Source organism: Zychaea mexicana (assembly GCF_025766255.1).
Source record: "Zychaea mexicana strain RSA 1403 chromosome Unknown BDB00scaffold_253, whole genome shotgun sequence".
NCBI classification, from domain to species: Eukaryota; Fungi; Mucoromycota; class Mucoromycetes; order Mucorales; family Lichtheimiaceae; genus Zychaea; species Zychaea mexicana.
Genome location: NW_026516916.1, coordinates 1 through 21,860, shown reverse-complemented (window position 1 = coordinate 21,860; position 21,860 = coordinate 1). Strand labels below are relative to the sequence as shown.

Sequence of the window (21,860 nt, the reverse complement as noted above, 5' to 3'; positions counted from 1 at the left end):
AATTATTGAAACAACGACACAACCATGGCGCACTGCCTAAGCCTCGCTGCTTCGCTGCTTTTTTTCTGCATGGGATATCATTAAGAGAGAAAAGAGGAGGTTCACACATACACCGAGTATCTCCATGTCTCCCGGTTCGTGCCTCGTCTGCATTACACACCCAGGTTTCACCTTGGGACTGAGCTCCGCACCTTTTGCAGGTACCTTTTTTGTGTAGACGATGATTTATTGAAATACCGTTGTTGTCGGTATTTATAATGTCAGAAAAGAGGGTTGACAAACGCACTATGAAAAAGTACTGATTTCAATGTAATGCGGGCTGCTACACCGTCGGGCCAGAAGGTTGATCCTTGAAACACTTGATGCCAATGGGAGTCCCATATGTGGAGTATGGTAGTGGCGATGATACATATGAACTCTGGTTTGACCGTGAGCGGGAAGGTGTTGAGAGACCTACTGTAATGTGATCACACGTCAAAGACTCATGGTCGACAAGGAAGCGCTTTGCAGGTACCGCTATACTCGCACGGATAAACTGAAGGACCGGATGTGTCATAATCACCTCCTTACAACATAACATAGCAATCGTTGCCATCGTTACTTTACCTCACATGCTGCTGCAGAACCCCTATGCGTAGCTCATATAGCTTTCTCTATGTATTTGTTATCAAAACACACCTCCCCTGGCTAGTAGTACCTCCACCTTCTTGTGCGCCCTCTGAGTGTAAGCTTCAATTCACTTCTTGCACGATTAACCATCATCTCCTCGTTAGTGCATACTGATGAGTTGACAGCGAATTTGGCATTATCATAGTAGTCACTAGATCAACTTAGTACTTTGGTGCTTTTGTGTACCCATCGCTATACCTCTATTAGAGGAATCTCCTATGATATCTTTCTTCCCTGTGTATTTCGTTTGTCTACTTTTCACACTGTAAAGCGTCAATCAGTAGCATTGGTGCATATTATATATGTTGTTTCGGCCCCAATTCTACCACTGACACAATAAAAAAGACGGTTATTTTGAGACAATTCAAGTCTATACACATCAGTACTTTAAGCGTAAGTGAGAGGCGTACGCATAGATTCGTATCCAAACACTCTGTTTTTCCGCCTTACAATACAAATTAAAATGTGTATTTGTTCGTTGCTTTTGTTATCACCCCTGTACAAACTGTTGCTACCCGTGTCAGTAAACTCGGTAATACATCATTGGCTTGAGACCGTGATCCGACAAACGATCAGGATCTAAGCAATTCTTCCAACCACCTTGCGTTTCTCGGGGAGCGTTCAACTTTTCTGGAGCATGCACATTTGCGCTTGTATATATTTAGTCTTCAGCCTTCAACTTTCCAGGAATTATTCAATATCAGTACATTAAAATGCGCCACGATTTGAGACGAACGAACATGTTGTTAATAAAGATCCGGATAGCGACTGCCATTTCTCCTTCTTCTCGACCATCATCCTTGTAGTTTTGCAGCTCTATGAATCTATGCAGTCTATTCACAAGGGTTCTCTCGTATCTGGAAGAACCACATACCTTTGTTTTACGCCGCCATTTCTGTGATTGCTTACACATGAGAATACAGTCGGTTTATACAATCCGGTTCGTCGTCGTGGTTAAAGTTCCCGCACACGTTAGACTTGTTGAGTTTGTATCCCTATAGGCATCTCCACATGTATGTCTTGTTGTTGACAAAGTTACACTCATAGAAAGCTGTGCATTGCAGAGTTGGCACTTTCTCTCTCATTGGTCCACCTTGTCTTGCCTTGGCACGCATATCTGCTGAATCGACAACACCCACCGGGTTTTTCTCTCCCCCCACCCCATCTGCCTTATCCCAGTCGTCGTAATTGTTATCGTCGTCGAAGATCCGACCAAAGGGAAATTTTAAATAGTGTAATCGCTGCTATCACGGTGATAGAAAACCGCATGTCTGTTCTGTGTTGCTGGTTTGATGAATGCTGCAGCAAGTTATATACTGATTAGCAGGGTAAAAGGCTGGAAAAAGGGGAACAATGAATGATACATGTTTTAAAAAATACATATAATGAGGAAGGTAGAGCGATGTCCATTGGAGGTTTTGTGTCTCTTGCAAAAAGAGATTTTTTATACGTGTACTTGTCATGTATTTAGCTACAGTTAAAAAAACAGAACTATAAATGAGCGATAAAGGCCATGACGATAATCAGACTAGTAGCTCATTATAATTGAACAATGCTATTATACTACTTTTAACTGTTTACATAGTGTGTACTGGTTTGAATAGCGATATTCACCATAGCAAGCTTTTAATAGGTCATCAATGATCCATCAACGAAACAATGAGCGTTTCCGTCATTATAGTCAATAAATGGGTACTTGACTACTTGTGTACATAATCTAATGCTGCTCTTTGTAGCATGTATCATATACAAAGAAACATAGCAGGTATATGATATAGTATATCAAGCCGGGATGTACAGTATAAAAAGTCTTCCTTGAATAAGGCTATGTATTATTTCATTAGTTTTTTTACACATATTGATATCCGTCTTTCCTAACGACTGCATTTCGCGGACTAAAAATAAAGATAGCGCTTTTCGACTACATACCATACCAATATCATCATTTTCCATTATGTTTACCCTCGCGACATACCCCACAATTACTGCCAACGACCTCTCGTCTGTTACTACCATTGCTCTTAGCCGCCGCGAGTTACCTTACGACATGGACGTAACAGTATCTGAAAACATGTGCTTGAAACATGCGCATGGAGGGCCACTTCGCGCTCCAGTACCCGGTTCATCTTGTCTGTTCTATATTGAATGTGATAAAGCCTCCAACAAAACTTATTTTAGGGATTGTCCTAGCGGCTCAGTGTTTTATCCGCCCTCCGAAGTTTGCGAAGGAGGTGTCGACATAAACAAGTTTACAGAATGCAGCAAAGGGAGAATAACAATGGGCTACCCAAGCATGTGGGGCTCTTTGCTCTTTGCTTTGATGATAGCTTCTATAATGTCATTGGTATAAAACAGAATTGTTCAATGAGAAGCTCCCTTTTATCATCACCTTCTAGCTCGTCGTCAGCGACTAGATACACCTTATTTGGGATTCAATCCCAAACATTTTATATTTGCATTCATACACTTTGGAAATACGTGCTTTCATGCTTATTATACTATAAAGAGCACCGACACAATTGTAACATGGCTCGAAAATATATTCAATGATTTCTATTGTACATAATTTTATGGCGTATTCAGACCACTGCAAAAACTATAACTGAGTACCAAAACCTACTGTTGTTCATTTTGTCATAAGTGTATAAAGGTATTGTGGACGTATCAGTATGGTTTCAACTGCATATGGTATACTGTAGCATACCAACAACAGTCCAACAACAGTAATAAACTGATGATGCTATGCTCTTTGCTGAGCAAGTTGTTAGGGGATTTCTATAACAATATCAAAGCTGCAATATAAGCAAGGAGCAATGAGATAATGTGCTAGATAACTCTGATACCATGGATTCATGGCTGCACTCTCAGTACTTTTGTAAAGCGATAAGGAACTGATCACACTCTTCCTCTGCCTGATTAAATTTCGAGATACCGAGACATTCATTGAACGACGTCTTGTCGATATTTTTGTCGCATTCGTAGTAGAACAAACATGATGAATTTGTTACTGTAGCACGATATGGACTGCTCTGTGCATGCTTTTTACACTGATCTGGGCAGAGTTTTATGAAGACACTATCTGATGCTTGGCGGCGGAAAATTTTGTATTCATACAGTACAGCTGTTGTTAAAGTTGTGAGGATAGAAAACATGATGTGTAGTCTAGTGATTGCTATAGCATTCGAAGGACGCATTTCTGTTGATTTCTGGTGCTTTTAAAAACTATAAAGGTAGCAGCAATGGAAAGTAAGCGAAATCGATGCTGGTTGTAGTAAAGGAGTATAACTGGCTTGATTCTGTAAAAATAATACGTGATTCTACTTCTTGCACCATATGAGTGAATGCCCTTTTAAATGCTTTCTAAAAAATTGTCCATATATTGAACATCATGGTTAGATTAGAAAGATGCTGTAATTTGAAACTGTGATTGTTAACTCTCCTTCTTATTGTTTTCGTCGAAGGAAGTTCATCTGTTTTTCTTTGTAGGGATTATGTAAATATGCATATAGCCTCTAAACAATGAACTTTGACACGGTAAAGAGAAACCGGGCACAATTGTCTGTCATAGCGACAATGTCCTATTTGATATGTCTTTGCAATTGTTGCCAACACAATGTAGTGAGATGTTACTGTTGTCAACACAGTCATCGATGTGTAGTATTTAAAAGGTTGCTGATGTTCAGCGAGAAAAAGAAGACTTAATGCTTTCCTGCTTACTACGTACTCCATCACCCAATACACCGACGATGCGTTTCTTTCACTTGGACACCGGTTCCTCATGCTCCTTGATCATTTCCTCTGCTCTATCTGTGGTAGCTGCTTCTGATACCTTTACCCGTCGTGGCGTTCCCGTCCATCAAGACAACGACATACCGGACCTATGCACACAGTTCAAACAAGGTGGCTTACCATACGGGCCCGTTCCAGGTTCATGCACTGAATTTTTTCGCTGCTACCAAAGCACTGGCGAAACTCGCTATCATGAGTGTGAGGCTGGCAAGCAATTCAGCGAGAAAATTGGAGACTGCATCGAGGCCCAAGACAGCGACCCAAAATGCAGCAGTAGTAGTGAAGGAATGTCCATGGCCCGGTCAAAAGAAAACACTTTCACAAGCATGTTCTTTGTATATCTCACTGCCGGGGTTGGAGCTTCTCTGCTTACTTAAAAAAAAATATTATTCCTTCTAGCATCCAACATAATTGATACGATTCGATGTATAAATGCTGGTTTGGTCAGTAACTCTTAATATACGCATGATCCCCACCTGCAGTGATAGCATCAGCATATAATAAACGCAGTTTCTTGTCTTCAATGTAATAAACAACCATTGGCAAAGCATAGCATCATGTTTACTACTCCTTTGTCGGCTCGAATGATGTGCAGAAACAGCAATAAGTGATGTTTTATTAAGGAAAAGCTAATTTTATTAATTCACAGTTGTGTCTGTTCTGTTAAATTCGCTTAGCGCGAAAGAAAATTTGGAACCTGAGTGCCCTCGCTTTTCTTTTCCCTTCCTCAATGCCTGAAGCGTTCGATTGGGAAGCCCTTAACAAGTTTTTTCCACCATCGCCCACCCGGAAATCACCTCACAGATCCATGAAGCGTTCGGCTCCTGAATCGCCCTCGCAAAAACGCGCTCGTCTCCTCACTTCAACTGCGCTTAATGATAACGATGATCCGTTTGCGGCGGAATCCACCTGCACCAACAACAATAACGGCTCAATTAACAACCTAAGAGATCACGTTGAATTGGCATCGTCGCGACTCTTGGCACATATTTCAGAGCAATCAGTTCCAGCACAACTTTATGGCCTCGACCAAGAATATGAAAAACTGCACGATCTGCTCAATCAAACCGTGGGCATGGGTGAAAGTAACTCGTGTCTTATGATCGGAAATCGAGGTACGGGTAAGACCATGCTCGTTCGTCGTGTACTGGACGACCTTGCGCGAGAATATAACCGAGGCGATCAAGAAGGTTTCTGTGTAATCAAACTCAATGGCTTGATCCAGTCGACCGATCGACTTGCCCTGAACGAAATCGCCAGACAGTTATTCGATCGCCAACAAATAGGTCAGCAAGAGCAGCAGCAGCAGTCGCGTCGCTTTGTAAGTCCTTCATATCTTTTTCCTTTTGGTATATGGAATCAGCTAATGCTGTTTGAACGAGGAACTAAGATTACTTCGTATATTCTTGTGTAGGCGTCCTTTGCCGAATCATTTGGATATCTGCTGTCATTATTAAAATCAGGCGATAAATCGACACTGCCTGTCATCTTTATTCTCGACGAGTTTGACTTGTTTGCGCAGCAACCGAAACAAGCGCTTCTGTATAACTTATTTGATGCTGCGCAGAGCGCACAAAATCCAATGGCGGTTATTGGGCTTACATGTAGACTGGTAAGAACGATGGTAATATACTCAAAATCATAACTAGGGCACCTAATCAAAAGATATCACTTTATGTTTAGGACGCGCTTTTACTACTCGAGAAACGCGTCAAATCGCGATTCTCTCATCGACAAATCTACTTGTTCCCGCCAACGGAATTCGACGAGTTTAAAGAACTCACAAAAGGCGCACTCCAATTGCGCACTCTGATCACGGACACGCCTGGTTATGGAGCATATGCAGATAAATTTAATGCATCAGTTGAGGTAAGAATATCAATATGCGTTGTTACTCAAAAACTGTATGTAAGCACTTGCTCACATATGAGAAAACTGTATAGGAACTTTTCAAAGATACAAGCATCATCGGTATTATTCGACGCATATTTGACTTGACTAAAGATATCCGAATGTTTTACAAGATCTGTGTAAGACTTTCATTACTAGCATGTACATTTCATAAGTTCTACACATGCTAAATGAGCTATAATGTATGTAGTTCGAGCCTATTTCGCAGCTTAGCGAAAAAGAGCCTTATCTCTCTGTTAATCAGTTTCAAGAAACTAGCATCGCACAACGATCCGATTCGAAAACAGAAATCCTTAGAGGTAAGTTACTGGAGCAAAGGATGAGGAGGACAAATGGACCGCTGTTGTAAAATATCACTAAATGTTTGGTTATTTTGTAGGCGTGTCATTACTGGAATTGATTCTTATCGTTTCCATGAAAAAGCTGCTGGAAAAGGACATCAACACGTTTAACTTTGAGATGGTCTATGACGAGTATAAAGATTTTATGAATCAGACGCAGGTCCGGGGAGCCGGATTTGGTGTGCGATTGTATAAGCGAGCAGTGGCATTAAAGGTATTAACAGAATTTTTAAAGTAGCCTCGCATTCTAGGTTATTAACTCCTTGCATATTTAGGCATTTGAAAATCTACAAGGATTTGAGCTTGTGTGCCCTGTTGAAGAGATAGCCAAGTGTCCGAAGGAGTATCGAATGGCCAAACTTATGCTCGAACAAAGTCAGGTTACAGAAGCTGTGCTAAAGTACAAAGATTGCCCATCCACTATTAAACGCTGGGTTACTGGTTAACCTCTGCAAACCAAATTGCATGTATAGATATTTTTTTTGCTGTGTAAATATACCCCATCATTCTCAATCATTCATTCAACGAAAAAAAAAATCCAATATTTAGTTGAACCTCCTCTGACACAATCAAGAATTGGCATCAAGTAGTAGTAGAAGTAGTAGTAGTAGCAGTCTTATATGATGCATTTATCGCATTCCATAAAAGAAAAAGCGATCCTATCATTTTATTGATAATCGTTCACAAATGTTCATTAGGACCAGGTGCCAAATCCAATTTATCGAATCTAGCGCGGTTAAAAAATTTCGCCGTAACAATGCGACCTCCAAAATATCGACCATTCAAATCATTGAGTGCAGACCTTGCGGCATCAATTGATGTGAACTTTACAAAGATACGCACAGCCTGATCATCAGGAACTTGACCATGTGGAACCTGATTAATTCAAGTAACTTGTCAGTACCTTGCTTGGAATCAAAAGTAACTTTGTAACCCATAAAATTACTACAGCGCACGTACCTCAAAAATCAGGCATCTTTCCACTTGTCCGTATTTCGAACATTCATCTGCTGTTTCCTCTTGAAGCATATCATCCACTTCACCCGGTCCAACCATGTTGGTCAATAAGACGACTGGTGATTCTACAGCGCGCGGTACCGGTGATCCAGATTGAGTAGCAGCAACGAATGGCTGACTGGCAGATGCAAAAGCGACAAAAGCACCACTTTTCCGTCCAGTCTCAACGTCTTTGTCTCGTCCTAAGCATACATCATCATTTGATTTTTGATCAGCATCTCGTACCATCACTGATTGCGTATGGATATATGTAATATGCTGGTATATTTTTCCTTCGGTTATCCAAACTTGAGCATGGCTTTCTTACCCTTATCTGGTGCTGCACCTAGTCCAAGCATAGGCCGATCATCTTGATGATCTTCTTCCCTATTACATTAGAGCATTTAATTAGGGTTATTCTCTTTGATTCCCGGACAATTTATCGACATACATTGGAGAGGCACGTGGTTGCATAGAAGTAGTCGCTCGCTGGTTGCTCATGCGGACACGGCGCATGTAAGCATCATCTGCGCTTTCATTAAGATCGAGATCAGCTTTGGAATTGGAGGCATGTGTCGATGGTGGAGATGGTTCTCGATGGCGTGGAGGTGAAGAAGGGGAAGAAGATCGTTTGATTTCAGGTAGTGATGTTTCGTACAAGTTAGCTGGGGGAGCAAACGCGCCTATTTAATAAGTGAGAACCTGTCAGTATATGCATCCAATTCGCTTCAAATCTATACCCTTTGGTTTCATGATATGCTAGTACATACAGCCACGTTTTTTGGGGCTTTGAGATCGAGAATGGTAGTCGTCCTCAGACGAATATGGGGATACCGATCGTGATCGCTGACGCTGTTGTTGCCGCTGGTGTCGCTTTTGCTTTTTCAACTCCTCGCGCAATTGCCTCCGTTCTTCTTTGTATTCTTCGTAATCATTCGGTCGTTGTGGATCATAATCTTCTGTCATATCAAAAACAATCGGTTGTGCCTGTTGCTGCTGCTGCTGCTTCCCCTTATTTTTTCCTTTTTTCTACTCAAATGTATATCGATCAGATTCCGATATCTTTACTAGAGTGGAGAAACAATAGCACCATAGAGTTTCGAGTACCTTATTTTGTTGTGAAGCTTTGAATCCATTGATATCGTCATTGGTTGAAAAGTAAGGGATATTGTTGAGTTGCCGTGGTAAGGACGTCAGTGTTGTCTTATCTTTTGCAAGAGACGATGCAGGAGATACTTTAGGTGCTGTTGCTGATGCTGGTGGTTCGATAACAGCCTCCTTGCTGACAGTTGTTGTTGACACGACTGTGGCCCCAGCGGGTATCACTCTGTTAAGTTTTGGTTTGGCTTGAATTGTTGGCTTGCGCATAACTGGTCGAAATTGACTATACGCAGACCATCCTACACGCATTTCCACAATGATACTTTTGTTAAACGTTAAATGATATTAGAAAAGCGCATTCCCTTATCATACCTGCTGATTTCGTTGCTGGTGACGATGTGCTGGTAGCGGGTGCAGGAGATGCAGGTACTGTTGGCGCTGGTGTTGTTATAGTAGAGCTTTCCACGCTTGCCGTTGCTGCTGCTGCGGTTGACAAAGATCCTGGTGCAGGTAATGAGGAATATAGTCCCGAAAAGGAGCCACCATTTCCCGCCGAAGCATTTGGTTTGTCCGATTCCTTTTTTGACGCAGGCTGCGGGAGATCCCCGTATAATGAGAAGGGCATGTTGAATAGTATTTGGTGTGTGCCGAGTGAGCCACAGTTGGCGCAGAGACCTAGTAAAATCGTGCACCGCCCTATCGTCCACTATGAGGAAAGGCCGTCACGCTATACAATGCATGATACAGCAGCATAGAGAGATCTTGCTCAACAAAGTGGTGTATGATGGTATATGACAAAGATCTTTGCTACGGGCACCCCATCAAGCTATAATTATCAAGAAGCTCTTTAATTCTACTATTAGACCAAGTGCGCTCTATCAATAAGGTAAACTCCTGCTTTATATATGAAGAACCTATGTTAGTCGTTGATTTCAAGCTGTAGCGGAAGTGAACATGTATTCCCTGTGATAAATCATTTCCTCTTACTATTAAGATAATATATGTTGCTAGATGAGTAGCTTGTTAGTATCCAGATATGTTCATCCAGTTTTTATATGTTTTGGAGTGCGCATTTATTGAATTTCATTGATATATTCAGTACCATCTTTGAGATTGAAAACTTGGTGGGGTGTTCGTAGCGAAAATCAAAGTATTCCCTAAAAATTGGCCTTACAAACTAATTAAAGAAGCACCAAACGCATGTCTGATGAGTTGGAAAGACGGTCATGCACTTTGTTACGTGAAAGCATTACTTGAAGGTGAAACAAACATGTTTCTTAATACGTTGCTAAGAGCCAAAAGAATCGGATAATTGGCAGCATAGCTTTAAGCACACTCTCAGCTAAACGAGTTTTAAAATATTAATAATGTATGTTGATCTCCTCCAGTAAGAACTTGGGTTATCTAGGTGTGGGGTGCCAATTCAAACAAAGTCCTACGACTGCAAAGCGAGGTTTTGTGCCCGTGAATATCAGTTCTTTTCCGGTTGCACATTCCCGCGAAGGATTCTTTTTTTGCGGGGTGGAGGTGGGCCCAGGCCACTTGTTTCTGGGATTACAGATGCCGCTGTTCCGCGGTTTCAAAGGGGCGCATACTGTGTGCACCGTTTTTCTTTTTTTTCCATAAACGAGTAATAAACTTGTCGGCTAATTTAATCCAGCTCGATAGAGTCTCGCTGCAGGTAGTGTGTGATATGAAAGAAGGGATGCGTAAGAATTAAACAAACAAGCGAAAAAACCATTGGAGGTTTCTTTAGCTGATAAGGTTTGTTTGTAATAGTGATATGATGTATGTGTGTATGTAAGGATGGGTATGGTGCCCCACATCCAAAGCTTTCTACAATGAAAAGGTCTTTTGGGATGACGCCAGCAACTACGATACCGCCACTCCCGCAGTTTTCTTTGGGAATTACCGGTGCCAGGCGTGAGGGAAATCGCTAAACCTAATCGTTTCTTTTGGCACTATTATTGCATCACCTATGACTCCGCTTGTAGAATTTTTTCGCACGCCTCAGCCAATCAATAGCTGCAAAATGATGGGGGTGGAGGTGGGGAGAGTGGTATATAAGGCTCTCGTCTTGTAAATGTTTTTTCCTGAAACTTCCTAAAGCGCAAATCAAAAACCCTATATCTTTTTGATTTCGTATCTCTTTTCTCCCGTGATACATCAAATATAACACCATGTCGACAGCATCACCACTGGCACGAACGGCAATTAACAACGACCACATCAACGACGATGGCTATGGTTACAGTGCCAACGTATTCCCTGGCAAGGAGGATCAGATGGTCCAAGTATGTGCCCATATCGAACAAACCGGGTTTATGCCCAAGGATCTGATTCAAAATGAAGTCGCCTGGTTTTACGGGTGAGTTTACGAAAAGAAGTCTGATGTAACAGTTATCACTGCATAATTGGTATAGATCTGATAACCAACCAATACACGGTTATAGAAACCTAGGTATCGACGATTTCTATTTTGCCCTTGAGCCTGTGGAAACAATTGCCAACCACGTCATGGCACTGTACGGTGCTAAGATGCTCGCATTCACAAGAAACGAGAATGCCTTGGATATCAAGTTAGAAAAGGAAGAAGAGGATTCGTCTGTCTACATCCACTCATCAAGACCTGGTGTTACACAATTGGAAGGTCCACAGATTGAAAAGAAGTAAGAATCTTGACAATGGGTGCTATTCTTGGTCATAGATTTGTAGAAAACTCACAATGAAATCTTTGCAGGATCGATGAAAAGTATCTGGATGGATCGATACCCGCCAAAGCTTATCGCGTTGAGTCATACCGATCCAGTGGTACTGCAAATGGCGTGACATCGCAACTCCGCTCTTACTTTGTTACCAAGTGCCAGTTTGTCAATCCCACCCCTTCCGCGGAAGAGCAAATGGATATCAGACAAGTTGCGGACAAGAGCTTTTTGCGCAAGGCCACCGATCATACTTTGAGCGTCTATGAACAAGTCATGCGCAATGTCCTTCAGCGCAGTGGTCCTGTTATCGAAATGTATGAGGCTCAGGGCAAGCGCGAACGCCGTTTGATCATCGGTTACCGCCAGCGCAGCACTGTCGGTTTCTTCTCTGCCATGTCTGACTTGTACCATTACTATAATTTGTATTCTGTCCGCAAATATGTCGGTAAGTACACAACACTGCCAAGTTAGTTACTGAAGATGATATACTGGCGTATACTAAATTCTTCCATCGCTATATAGAACAATTCTCTAACGGTGTTACAATCATTGGTTTATATCTCAACCCTTTGCCCGGATCTTCTTCTGTGCCTATTGAGACTTCGATCCACCAAGTCATGAAGGAAACCTCTTTGATCTACTGCTTGCCATCTACTCCTTTCCAGTATTTCTTCCAGAGCAGCCAGCTCTCCGTACAGGAAGCCGTGTACGGTTATGTTGGATGGATCTTTGCTCAGCACTTTTTGAATCGCTTGGGCAAGGAATACTTGAGCTTGACAAATATTCTCGATGCTCGCAACCCGATTCACGAAGAAGTCCTTACCAAGATGAAGAAGCGGTTGCGTCAAGACACCTTTACCCGTGAATATATTTTAAATATCATCAAGCGCTACCCAGACCTTATCAAGCTCCTGTATGCCAACTTTGCCACTGTCCATTATGTCAACCAGCGTGAGTCGTCGTTACAGCCTACCATCTCGTACCAACGGCTGACCACGGTTGAGAACTTGAGCAACGAAGAGCTGAGCCACAAGATCAAGCTTTTAACCTCAAATGCACATGAACAATTGGTGTTTGAAGCATTTTTGACCTTCAACAAGCATGTCTTGAAGACCAACTTCTTCCAGCCCACCAAGGTTGCTTTGTCGTTCCGCCTGGATCCAAACTTTTTGCCTGGGATTGAATACCCCACAAAGTTGTATGGCATGTTCTTGGTCGTAGGCTCGGAGTTCCGTGGCTTCCACTTGCGATTCCGTGATGTCGCCCGTGGTGGTATCCGTATCATCCGCTCCCGCAACCGCGAAGCCTACTCGATCAACCAGCGCACATTGTTTGATGAAAACTATGCCCTGGCCGCCACCCAGCAACGCAAGAACAAGGATATTCCCGAAGGCGGATCTAAGGGTACTATTCTGTTGGATATCGATCAACAAGACAAGCCACGCGAAGCATTCGAAAAGTACGTCGACTCCATTCTCGATCTTTTGATCGTCGGTCAAACGCCTGGTATCAAGGAAAAGCTGGTCGACTTGAACGACAAGCAAGAAATCCTGTTCTTTGGTCCCGACGAAGGTACTGCGGATTACATGGATTGGGCCTCGCAACAAGCACGTCTTCGCAATGCCAGCTTTTGGAAAGCTTTTACCACTGGTAAAAGCCAGTCATTGGGCGGTATTCCCCACGATATCTATGGCATGACCACACGCTCTGTACACCAGTATGTGCTAGGTATCTACCGCACGTTCGGCTTGAAGGAAGAAGAATGTACCAAGTTGCAAACCGGTGGTCCTGATGGTGATTTGGGATCGAACGAAATTAAGATCTCTATGGACAAGACCATTGCTATCGTAGACGGATCCGGTGTCCTGTACGATCGTAAGGGCATCAACCGACAGGAGCTTGAACGCTTGGCCAACGAACGTTTGATGATCGGCTCATTCGACACCAGCCTCTTGTCAGACCAAAGTTTCCGCGTGCTGCTTGAGGACAACAACGTTCGTCTCTTCAACGGCCAGATTGTTGAGAACGGCTTCCAATTCCGCAACACTTTCCATACCAATCCTCTTGCCACTGCCACCGTGTTTGTTCCCTGCGGCGGCCGCCCTGAATCCGTGGATTTGTACAACGTGCAGAAGCTTGTCGACGAGGATGGTGTGCCACTCTTCAAATACATTGTCGAAGGTGCTAACCTATTCTTTACTCAAGAAGCCCGCTTACGTCTCGAGAAGCAAGGTGTTGTCATTTTCAAGGATGCTTCGGCTAACAAAGGTGGCGTCACTTCTTCGTCATTGGAAGTCCTGGCAGCTTTGGCATTCAATGATGCCGAGTTTGCCGAACACATGTGCGTCAAGGACGGCCAAGCTCCCGCTTTTTACCAAGCATATGTCCAAGAAGTCCAGCAGATCATTGAGCGCAATGCCCGCATTGAATTCGAGGCTCTGTGGCGCGAACACCAAAAATCCAATCTTCCCATTTCGATCCTCTCTGACGAACTTTCGACCTCTATCGTACAGCTCAACGAGCAGCTCCAGAACACGACCTTGTGGGACAATTTACAGTTGCGTGAAGCCGTGTTGAGCAGTGCATTCCCCAAGTTGCTGTTGGACAAGCTTGGCCTCGAGACTCTTGTGAAGCGCGTGCCTGAGAGCTACGTCAAGGCCATCTTTGGTGCCTACTTGGCTTCCCAGTTTGTCTACCGATATGGTAGCTCGCCCGATCACTTTGCCTTCTTTGAATTCATGCGTGAAAATTATTACACTGAAGCCAACTAAAAAACCCCACTCCAAACTTGCATCCACTGACATCCGTATAACATTTCACTACATAACCCCCCCCCCTCCTTCCTTCTCATTTCTTCATATGATCATTTAATCGACTATTCTTTAGTTTTGTATAATTTCTCATTAAAAGCGCCTTTTAATTATTTCAAGCATTCTCCTGCTTCTCTTGTTCTTTTTCCCTCAAAGCCTCCAAGCGTCGACGATTTCGTTTTAGCAGAATGCGGTTGACATTTGCCTTCTCGATATCTGCCATTTCATGCCAGTTGTTGATTCGACTTAATGAGCCGTCTTCGTTTACAACTAGAAATCACAATCAAACGCGCTCAGCATTCAGCAATCCTTCCATTTATGTTTGGCAAAGAGCAGTGCACAAGAAAATAAAACTCACCCACAGGGCCAAGCTCTTTAAGTTTATACGTGTCATTTACATCAACTTGAACAGTTTCTTCCGCGGTGGCAGGCAATGCCAACAGTGGTTCTTTAGTATTTGTCGTAGACATGGTGCGAATGTGGGATCGAAACAACAGCGAAGAGATGGCTCGAGTTCGGAACATGCTCGAAACAGACCCAGAAAAGGAAAGAATATGAAATGGACTTTTTGACATGAGAACTGACACATAAAATAAATACCAGCTAACATTAAAATAACAGCAACAGTCTTGTACCTTTATAATACGGACATCCTATCTTTTATTACAACAATCCATTCCATTTTCTTCTTCTTCTCCCTTCAGCTACCATTTTGCGCCATGACGTTCTTGTCGCATGAACAGATCCGTCAACGACGGTTTGGCTGGCCACGAGCGCGACAGGATAGATCGGATCCTCTTCAACTGGACGACAAGTTATGGAAAGCAGATCAGCAGCAACAAAAGCGACGTCTTCTACATAGATTCAAATCATTTGCCAAAGGCGAACTAGCGATTGTAACATGCTTGACCCTTTGGTCATTTTATATTCGACTTTGGAAAATTTGGCAACCCAACTCTGTCGTGTAAGTTCTTCCATCGCGTCTATGATATCAATTGGCGATAAGAAACACACTGACATCAGATGCTATTATATATGAACCATGCCGATTAGCTTCGATGAGGTGCACTTTGGTGGGTTTGCAAGCAAATATATCAAAACGCGCTTCTTCATGGATGTTCATCCGCCCCTAGCCAAGATGCTTATTGCTCTGGTGGCAAAGATTGCTGGATTCGATGGAGGGTTTGATTTTAAAGAGATCGGACTGTACGTGGGCTACAATGTTTAACGGCGAAAGATTTTATATTACTCAAGTATGTCACGTGTAGAAATTAACAGACAGTTTTCCATCCTTTTGTTGCTGTTAGGGAATACGTGGAAGTAGATGTTCCCTTTGTAGCCATCCGTATGTTTTGCGGCCTACTGGGTGCTCTTGCAGTGCCAATGGCCTACTTGACAATGAAAAAGACAAGTCATTCTACTACGACCGCTTTACTGGTCTCAGCTATGCTTTGTTATGGTAACGCTGACTCTTGTACCGCCACTCGAATATTACATACTAACTACTACATGTAACTTAGAAAACGGTCTTATCACGAACAACCGTCTGATTCTCCTCGATCCTATCCTACTGTTCTTTACGTCTGCAACTACACTGGCGTGGGTCAATTTTCGTGACCAACAAAAAAACTCAAAGTAACGTTGTCGACCTCTTATGCATGAGAGCAGTGGCTGATGGTGGACTAATGATCTTGGTTTGTGCTTCTTGTAGGCCATTCAATGCGCAGTGGTGCTTTTGGCTTGGGATGTCGGGTCTTGGGATGGGGCTCACTGCAAGCTGTAAGTGGGTAGGGCTATTCACCATTGCAACAATTGGTGCACCCACCATCAAGAGTCTTTGGGATATTTGGGGCAACACCCAGATTTCATCGGTAAGACGGGCATAACTACTGAAAAGCGTCGTTGCATGTATGTTAAAGAGCACTAGTGCTAACTTACTGTTTGTCATATGTAGTCCAGCTTTTTACGTCACTTTTTCTTTCGAGCAATCTTTTTGATTGCATTACCTATAGCAGTCTATATGGCAATGTTCGCAGTTCATTTTTATTCACTACCAAATAGCGGGGAGGGTGATGCATTTATGAGTCCTGAGTTCCAACAGACACTCGCTGGCTCAAATTCTCGCATGGGAGATACACCTCTTGGTAAGATATAAAGAAAACTACCAAGGCACTTATTGAATACGAAGCCATACTCAAAACAATCACATTAGACATTGCGTATGGATCAAAAGTATGGATTAGACATGAAGGAACGCGCGGTGGCTATCTGCATTCCCATCCACATGATTACCCAACAGGAAGTGGTCGTAAGTAGTATTTTATGGCACATGACCCACGCAACAAATTTAACATAGGGGAAAACTAATATATCATAAACGGGAAATGCGCCGAACTTGTATAGAGCAACAAATAACACTGTATCCTCACAAAGATGAAAATAATTGGTGGATTATCGAGAAATCACGGAATGCACCGCGCCGACGAGATACGATGCGTAACGGTGAGGTCGAATACGTCAAAGACGGTGATAGAATCCGGCTTGTCCATGCTTTGTCAGGGAAAAGGCTACATTCGCATGATCAACAGCCGCCGCTTGCGAACGATGAGTATCACAAGGAAGTAAGGTTAGTATACCTAGAGCACATATTTATTGTTCTTCTCTCAATCTTTCTTTTATCTGTAAAATGGGACCTCCATCATCTAATCTCCAAAATCTCGTGACCTACGTAGCGCATATGGATATCCAGAGTACCCTGGCGATGCCAATGACGACTGGTTCGTCGATATTGTAGCCCACGATGGAAACGATTTGAATTCTAAGGAAAGACTGAGAACAATCCATTCGCGGTTTCGACTGGTCCACACTACACAGCATTGCGCGTTATTTTCACACAACGTAAAGCTGCCCGAGGAGTGGGGTTTCGGCCAACAAGAAGTGACGTGCATGCAAGCAAGCAAGCTACCCAAAACAATTTGGTATATCGAGGCAAATGAAAATCTTAAACGTAATGACAAAACAAAAGTCTGTGGGGTGGCTGGAATATGAAAGGCTAATATTAAAAACTAAGTAAGATCATATAAACATTCGAATATTCATCGTTATTCCACCCTTCATTTAGTGCCTGAGGATGCGGAGACGGTCAACTACAAATACCCCGGATTTTTAGCTAAATTCATAGAGTTGAACAAAGTCATGTGGGATGTAAACAATGGACTGACAGCAAGCCATCCATACGATTCGAGACCCCAGGTATGGCGATGCAAAGATGTACATGTATGACATTAGAAACCAGAATTGGTGACACTTTGTATCACTCCAAAAGGCATGGCCATTATTGCAACGCGGGATCAGTTTCTGGGGGAAAGACGGACGACACATTTACTTACTTGGTAACCCGGCAGTCTTTTGGGGCTCTTCTGCTGCCATTGTCGGGTATGTTGCCATGGTATTTTCAGTCATGGTGATGACGAAACGTGGCTACAGGAGCAAATTTCAGGGTAAATAGCCAAGTATTTTCTCATCGACTGGGCGGAATACTTTTGATTTAGAAGAGGAAAGTGGTCAAAGGTTAAAGAGAGTTATTAACTTGAAGATACCAGGGATGTTCGATTTGTACAACGAAGCAGCTGGTTTCTTCTTGACTGGTTGGTGCGCGCACTACTTTCCATTTTATCTTATGGATCGTCAATTATTCCTGCACCATTACATGCCGGCACTTTATTATGCCGTTCTTTTGTTTGGCAGTATGTTTGATCTGTCTACGGTTTGCTTAACGTCAAGGAAACGAATGTTTATTGCAGCCATTGCAGGCATTTGTGTAATCTACACATATCGGAATTTCATTCCTATTACTTATGGTGAACCGTGGTCGCAAACATCATGTGAGAGCGCAAAATGGACCAGTAGCTGGGATTTTGATTGCGCACAGTAAGTGGAATAACCATAAACAGGATCTTCAGTGTAAATCAAGCTCACAACAGCGAAAAATACTCAAAAATCACACTATATTCAGATTTGGAGACGGCGCTGCGTCAGGACAAAAAGAGAACACGTTTGGCGCAATGCTCACTGGAGGCGTGCACAAACTGCATGGCATTGTGAAAAACTATGTTGTAGGAGGAGAAGAAAAGCAACAGTTTAACGAACATGTGTATGAAGCTCAAAGAGCAATGGAGTAATGAGAATTATAGGGTAAGTGGCTTTGGTTATGGTTCCCAAACGTTCGATGGTGATACAAATATTGCTAATCACTTTTCAAATTTTCTCGTGCTCGTAGGCCCCCCTGGGAGGATTTTTTAAGGGCGGGGGAATCATCCAGCTGCTGTTCTGTTCCACATCAAGCCTCAGTGCGACACCTTTCAATCGTCGACAATACAAACAAATCCAACACTACACATGCGCGGAAAACAAGCTTTCTTTCCCACTTCCATTCCTTACTGCTTTTATTAGTTTAACTCTTCCCTTTTCCCTTTCCATTCTATACTTAATATACATTTCTATTTCACCACTAAAAAGTCATTGACCGTTTTCTTCGCAGCCGCGGTAAACTTGTCGTTGAAACCTGTGTTCCTGAGCTTTTACAGATCATAAAGAAACAAAATCTAGAACAGCAATTCTTTCACTTCTTGCTCCCTCTTGCAGTACAACGACAGCTGTAGCGACAGAAGAAATGAGACCGACATCAATATACTCCACTCTTTTACTATTCATATTTGCACCAGTCGCCCGATCACAAGGAACTGACGGACAAGCTTCTAGTATGCCTTCCTTTCTATTTTCTGTTTTGTTTTCGCGCTCCAGTTATATATGCGAAATAAAAACTGACCCAAAAATTGTTTAGCTGCCCAATGCGCTCCATACCCTGGCGGTGTTTGCTCTGTAGGTATCACCAACATATTCCAAAAAAAAAAACCATGGGCATTTGGCGGGGAAACGGAGCCCAACATATACTGATTACCAAATCTAGGGCTACATCGATTATGACGTGTATCTACCAGACGGGGCTACGTTCGAACTTATTGAAGCAGAATTAGCACCATTAAATAACCTGACGGAATGGCTCGGCGATATTTATTATCCCTGCGTCGAAGCATATCATCAATATTCCTGTCCGCTCAGTTATCCAAAGTGCGGGACGACTGTGCGAAACGACACTCAAAGTAACATGAATACAGCAGCTCTTTTTCGCATGTTTTCTTGGTCTCTCAACAAACGCATCATTATATGTAGTAACGACGGTTCAGACGGGATGTCAATCAGCCTGTGAGCATGCAAGAGACGCTTGTAGCGTTTTCTTTGATATTACAGGAAATATTGGAGCTTTACCCGACTGTAATGCTATATCCCCTCTCACGAATTTACCACCTCAACCTGATAGTAATTGCAATGCAGTACCTGCAAAAGGTAGTATAGGTCAATGTTGCTTCACTTACTGTACTGTTATACGCGGTAGTAACATTTTGGTCTGCGTTTGTCCGCTTAACGTAGATCCTCAGAAGGTTTCGCAAGGATATAACGTATCAGCTGTTCCGGAAGGATATGTGCTCTCAGATTGCACACCACCTTTTATCAAGGATCCTCTCGCAAAGGCAGGAACAACTGACACTATAGATCCGGTGTACTGTCGCTTCGGCTGTTGTATTCCTTGCCCGGCTCAAAATTACGTATGTATTTTATCTAGTCACATGAATTGAAAGTTCATATGCATCTTACATGTCTCTCTCAGTTTTACAACGAAGGCTATACCGAGAAAGGGTTCCTTGCGACCGACATTTTAAGAATCACAGCAGCTGTACTTTCACTCTTTATTTTTGTAAGCTACCTTATTCTACCCGACAAGAGAAGGTAATAGAACGAAGTTTAATATGCTGAGGTACTCCTGAAAATTATACTCAAATGATTAATATTTGCTTATGTAACAGACATCCAACGATCATCATTCTGTTCGTTTCAGCATGCATATTCGTGTTTAGTTCGGTTGCATTTTTTTCTATTGGAAATCCCAAAAGACTTCAATGCGCTCCCGATGGAATACGACAGGGTGCGCAAGATAATAACATTCTATGTGCAGTACAAGGTAATACTCTCGGTGAATTTATATCCCCAGAAAGGCTTGAATTCAGCAAAAGCGAAAATACTGAAAAATGTCCATCTCTAGGTGCACTGCTGATATTCTCATCGATGGGTAGCACCATGTGGTGCAGTGTGATGATTTTCAATCTCCATCTGCATACTGTCTGGAATAACAACTTTCTAAGGGACAAGTACATAATCCTCAACATTATCTGCTGGGGCATACCGGCTGCCATTATGAGTGTTTGTCTCGGACTTCATTTAGTCAAATTTGAATTTGCCAATCTTTGCTTGGTGGAGGTGGAATACATTATGAAGGCTTTCTTCTACCCGCTCGCTGCAATCGCTTTACCATCCTTTGTGGCACATTTTGGTACCTTTGTTTACATTGGCCGGGTATGTATTCCTTTGTCGTGTATGGTGTTCTTGACTTGAACTAGATGTTCATCTTACCTACTGTCTATCTTTGTGTCCCCTAGGTTTCTATGCGTATGGGTGTAGAAGCAGACATGTCGCAGTCGTTATCCAATTCAGCAGGCGGGAACTCAACAACCGCATCACAACAAACGAAACCGCGTATCCGAAGACATCGTCATGTCGTTGCAGCAGTCAAGATCCAATGGCGAGCTTTGCTTCTTGCTACAGTAATGGTTGTGGCAGTTGTATTTTATTGGGTAAGACTAAACATCGATGCTTTACCACAAAGAAAAATACTGACAACGTGCCTTTATAATAGCTCTTTTACATGATACAGATCAGCAAAATGATGGAGTTAAAGCACAATCCGAAAGCGATATTCGATTGGATAGGATGTATGATGACTCCGGGAAATCATCAGAACGATTGTACTTATCACTTGGAAGGATACTTACCGCCGTACGCATTGATGATAACAGCCGAGACACTTGTCAGTATCATTGGCATTTCCTTGTTCTTTAACTTCACTAAGCGTTCGTTGCTACGGGAATGGAACGATTGGATCTATGATGTTCGTCTATCCTTTGGCAAGCGGGGGCGAGTTGAGAAGAACGGTGACCAATTCTTTGCTTTGTAACATATTTTTATGCTTTCCAACTATTATCGTATACAATTTATAATTTATTCTTCATTTAGTATGTTTCCCTCAATATTTTACCACTGCTACTCGTGTAACACAATCCCAAACGACCACTAGCTCCAATCACTTAATAAAAGAACAAACATATTTTTCTCTCTTTTGTTTTGGTTCCAACAAGTAGTTGAGGTGGTAAGTAGTTTTATTCTTGAATCAATGATAACAAAAATGGTGTTGGATTTATTCCTCATCCTCTTCGTCATCACCACCTTCAGCGGCCTTTGCTCTCTTTCTCTTAACGCGACCAGCGCGACCACCACCGTAGGGGGAGGTCAAGGCGAAGTCGATGTGCTTTTGCGAGTCCTGTAAAATACAAAAAAAAAGATAATTAGCATACCTGCCACCAAAA

The 21,860-nt window shown here is 42.6% G+C and overlaps 6 protein-coding genes across 6 annotated transcripts; 4 read left to right on the top strand and 2 right to left on the bottom strand.

The window, feature by feature from the left end:
• The first annotated feature begins 5,163 nt into the window (after nucleotides 1-5,163).
• Nucleotides 5,164-7,292, top strand: BDB00DRAFT_864450 (origin recognition complex subunit 4 C-terminus-domain-containing protein). The gene is made up of 7 exons (XM_053126164.1): nucleotides 5,164-5,779; nucleotides 5,873-6,070; nucleotides 6,142-6,327; nucleotides 6,402-6,488; nucleotides 6,560-6,668; nucleotides 6,749-6,924; nucleotides 6,986-7,292. Exons 1-7 carry the CDS (start codon nucleotides 5,189-5,191, stop codon nucleotides 7,154-7,156), a joined length of 1,518 nt encoding a protein of 505 aa, XP_052972194.1. The 5' UTR covers nucleotides 5,164-5,188; the 3' UTR covers nucleotides 7,157-7,292.
• Nucleotides 7,293-7,321: 29 nt separating this feature from the next.
• BDB00DRAFT_864448 (uncharacterized protein) lies at nucleotides 7,322-9,555 on the bottom strand. The gene is made up of 7 exons (XM_053126163.1): nucleotides 9,180-9,555; nucleotides 8,814-9,106; nucleotides 8,477-8,735; nucleotides 8,158-8,389; nucleotides 8,035-8,093; nucleotides 7,671-7,909; nucleotides 7,322-7,586 (listed from the first exon to the last, which is right to left on the bottom strand). The coding sequence occupies exons 1-7, from the start codon at nucleotides 9,430-9,432 to the stop codon at nucleotides 7,392-7,394; spliced, it is 1,530 nt and encodes a 509-aa protein (XP_052972193.1). The 5' UTR covers nucleotides 9,433-9,555; the 3' UTR covers nucleotides 7,322-7,391.
• A 1,432-nt stretch (nucleotides 9,556-10,987) lies between these two features.
• BDB00DRAFT_880458 (Glutamate/Leucine/Phenylalanine/Valine dehydrogenase-domain-containing protein) lies at nucleotides 10,988-14,283 on the top strand (the record flags this gene model as incomplete). Its single annotated transcript, XM_053127993.1, has 4 exons — nucleotides 10,988-11,175; nucleotides 11,261-11,476; nucleotides 11,548-11,957; nucleotides 12,035-14,283. 4 exons carry the CDS (start codon nucleotides 10,988-10,990, stop codon nucleotides 14,281-14,283), a joined length of 3,063 nt encoding a protein of 1,020 aa, XP_052972192.1.
• A 235-nt stretch (nucleotides 14,284-14,518) lies between these two features.
• On the bottom strand, nucleotides 14,519-14,789 carry BDB00DRAFT_744436 (uncharacterized protein; the record flags this gene model as incomplete). The annotated part of the gene is made up of 2 exons (XM_053118513.1): nucleotides 14,519-14,592; nucleotides 14,681-14,789. Coding segments are annotated over 2 exons (183 nt in total), but the record flags the coding sequence as incomplete, so codon positions are not given.
• Nucleotides 14,790-15,041: 252 nt separating this feature from the next.
• Nucleotides 15,042-18,256, top strand: BDB00DRAFT_777516 (glycosyltransferase family 39 protein; the record flags this gene model as incomplete). The annotated part of the gene is made up of 12 exons (XM_053120317.1): nucleotides 15,042-15,286; nucleotides 15,376-15,528; nucleotides 15,630-15,781; nucleotides 15,843-15,957; nucleotides 16,034-16,193; nucleotides 16,277-16,466; nucleotides 16,535-16,630; nucleotides 16,726-16,948; nucleotides 17,055-17,329; nucleotides 17,444-17,574; nucleotides 17,648-17,822; nucleotides 17,925-18,256. 12 exons carry the CDS (start codon nucleotides 15,042-15,044, stop codon nucleotides 18,254-18,256), a joined length of 2,247 nt encoding a protein of 748 aa, XP_052972190.1.
• A 575-nt stretch (nucleotides 18,257-18,831) lies between these two features.
• Nucleotides 18,832-21,815, top strand: BDB00DRAFT_985562 (uncharacterized protein). Its single transcript, XM_053130027.1, has 10 exons — nucleotides 18,832-19,082; nucleotides 19,166-19,203; nucleotides 19,292-19,484; nucleotides 19,555-19,728; nucleotides 19,813-19,988; nucleotides 20,051-20,169; nucleotides 20,247-20,401; nucleotides 20,483-20,793; nucleotides 20,877-21,071; nucleotides 21,134-21,815. The coding sequence occupies exons 1-10, from the start codon at nucleotides 18,995-18,997 to the stop codon at nucleotides 21,449-21,451; spliced, it is 1,767 nt and encodes a 588-aa protein (XP_052972189.1). The 5' UTR covers nucleotides 18,832-18,994; the 3' UTR covers nucleotides 21,452-21,815.
• Nucleotides 21,816-21,860: the final 45 nt, after the last annotated feature.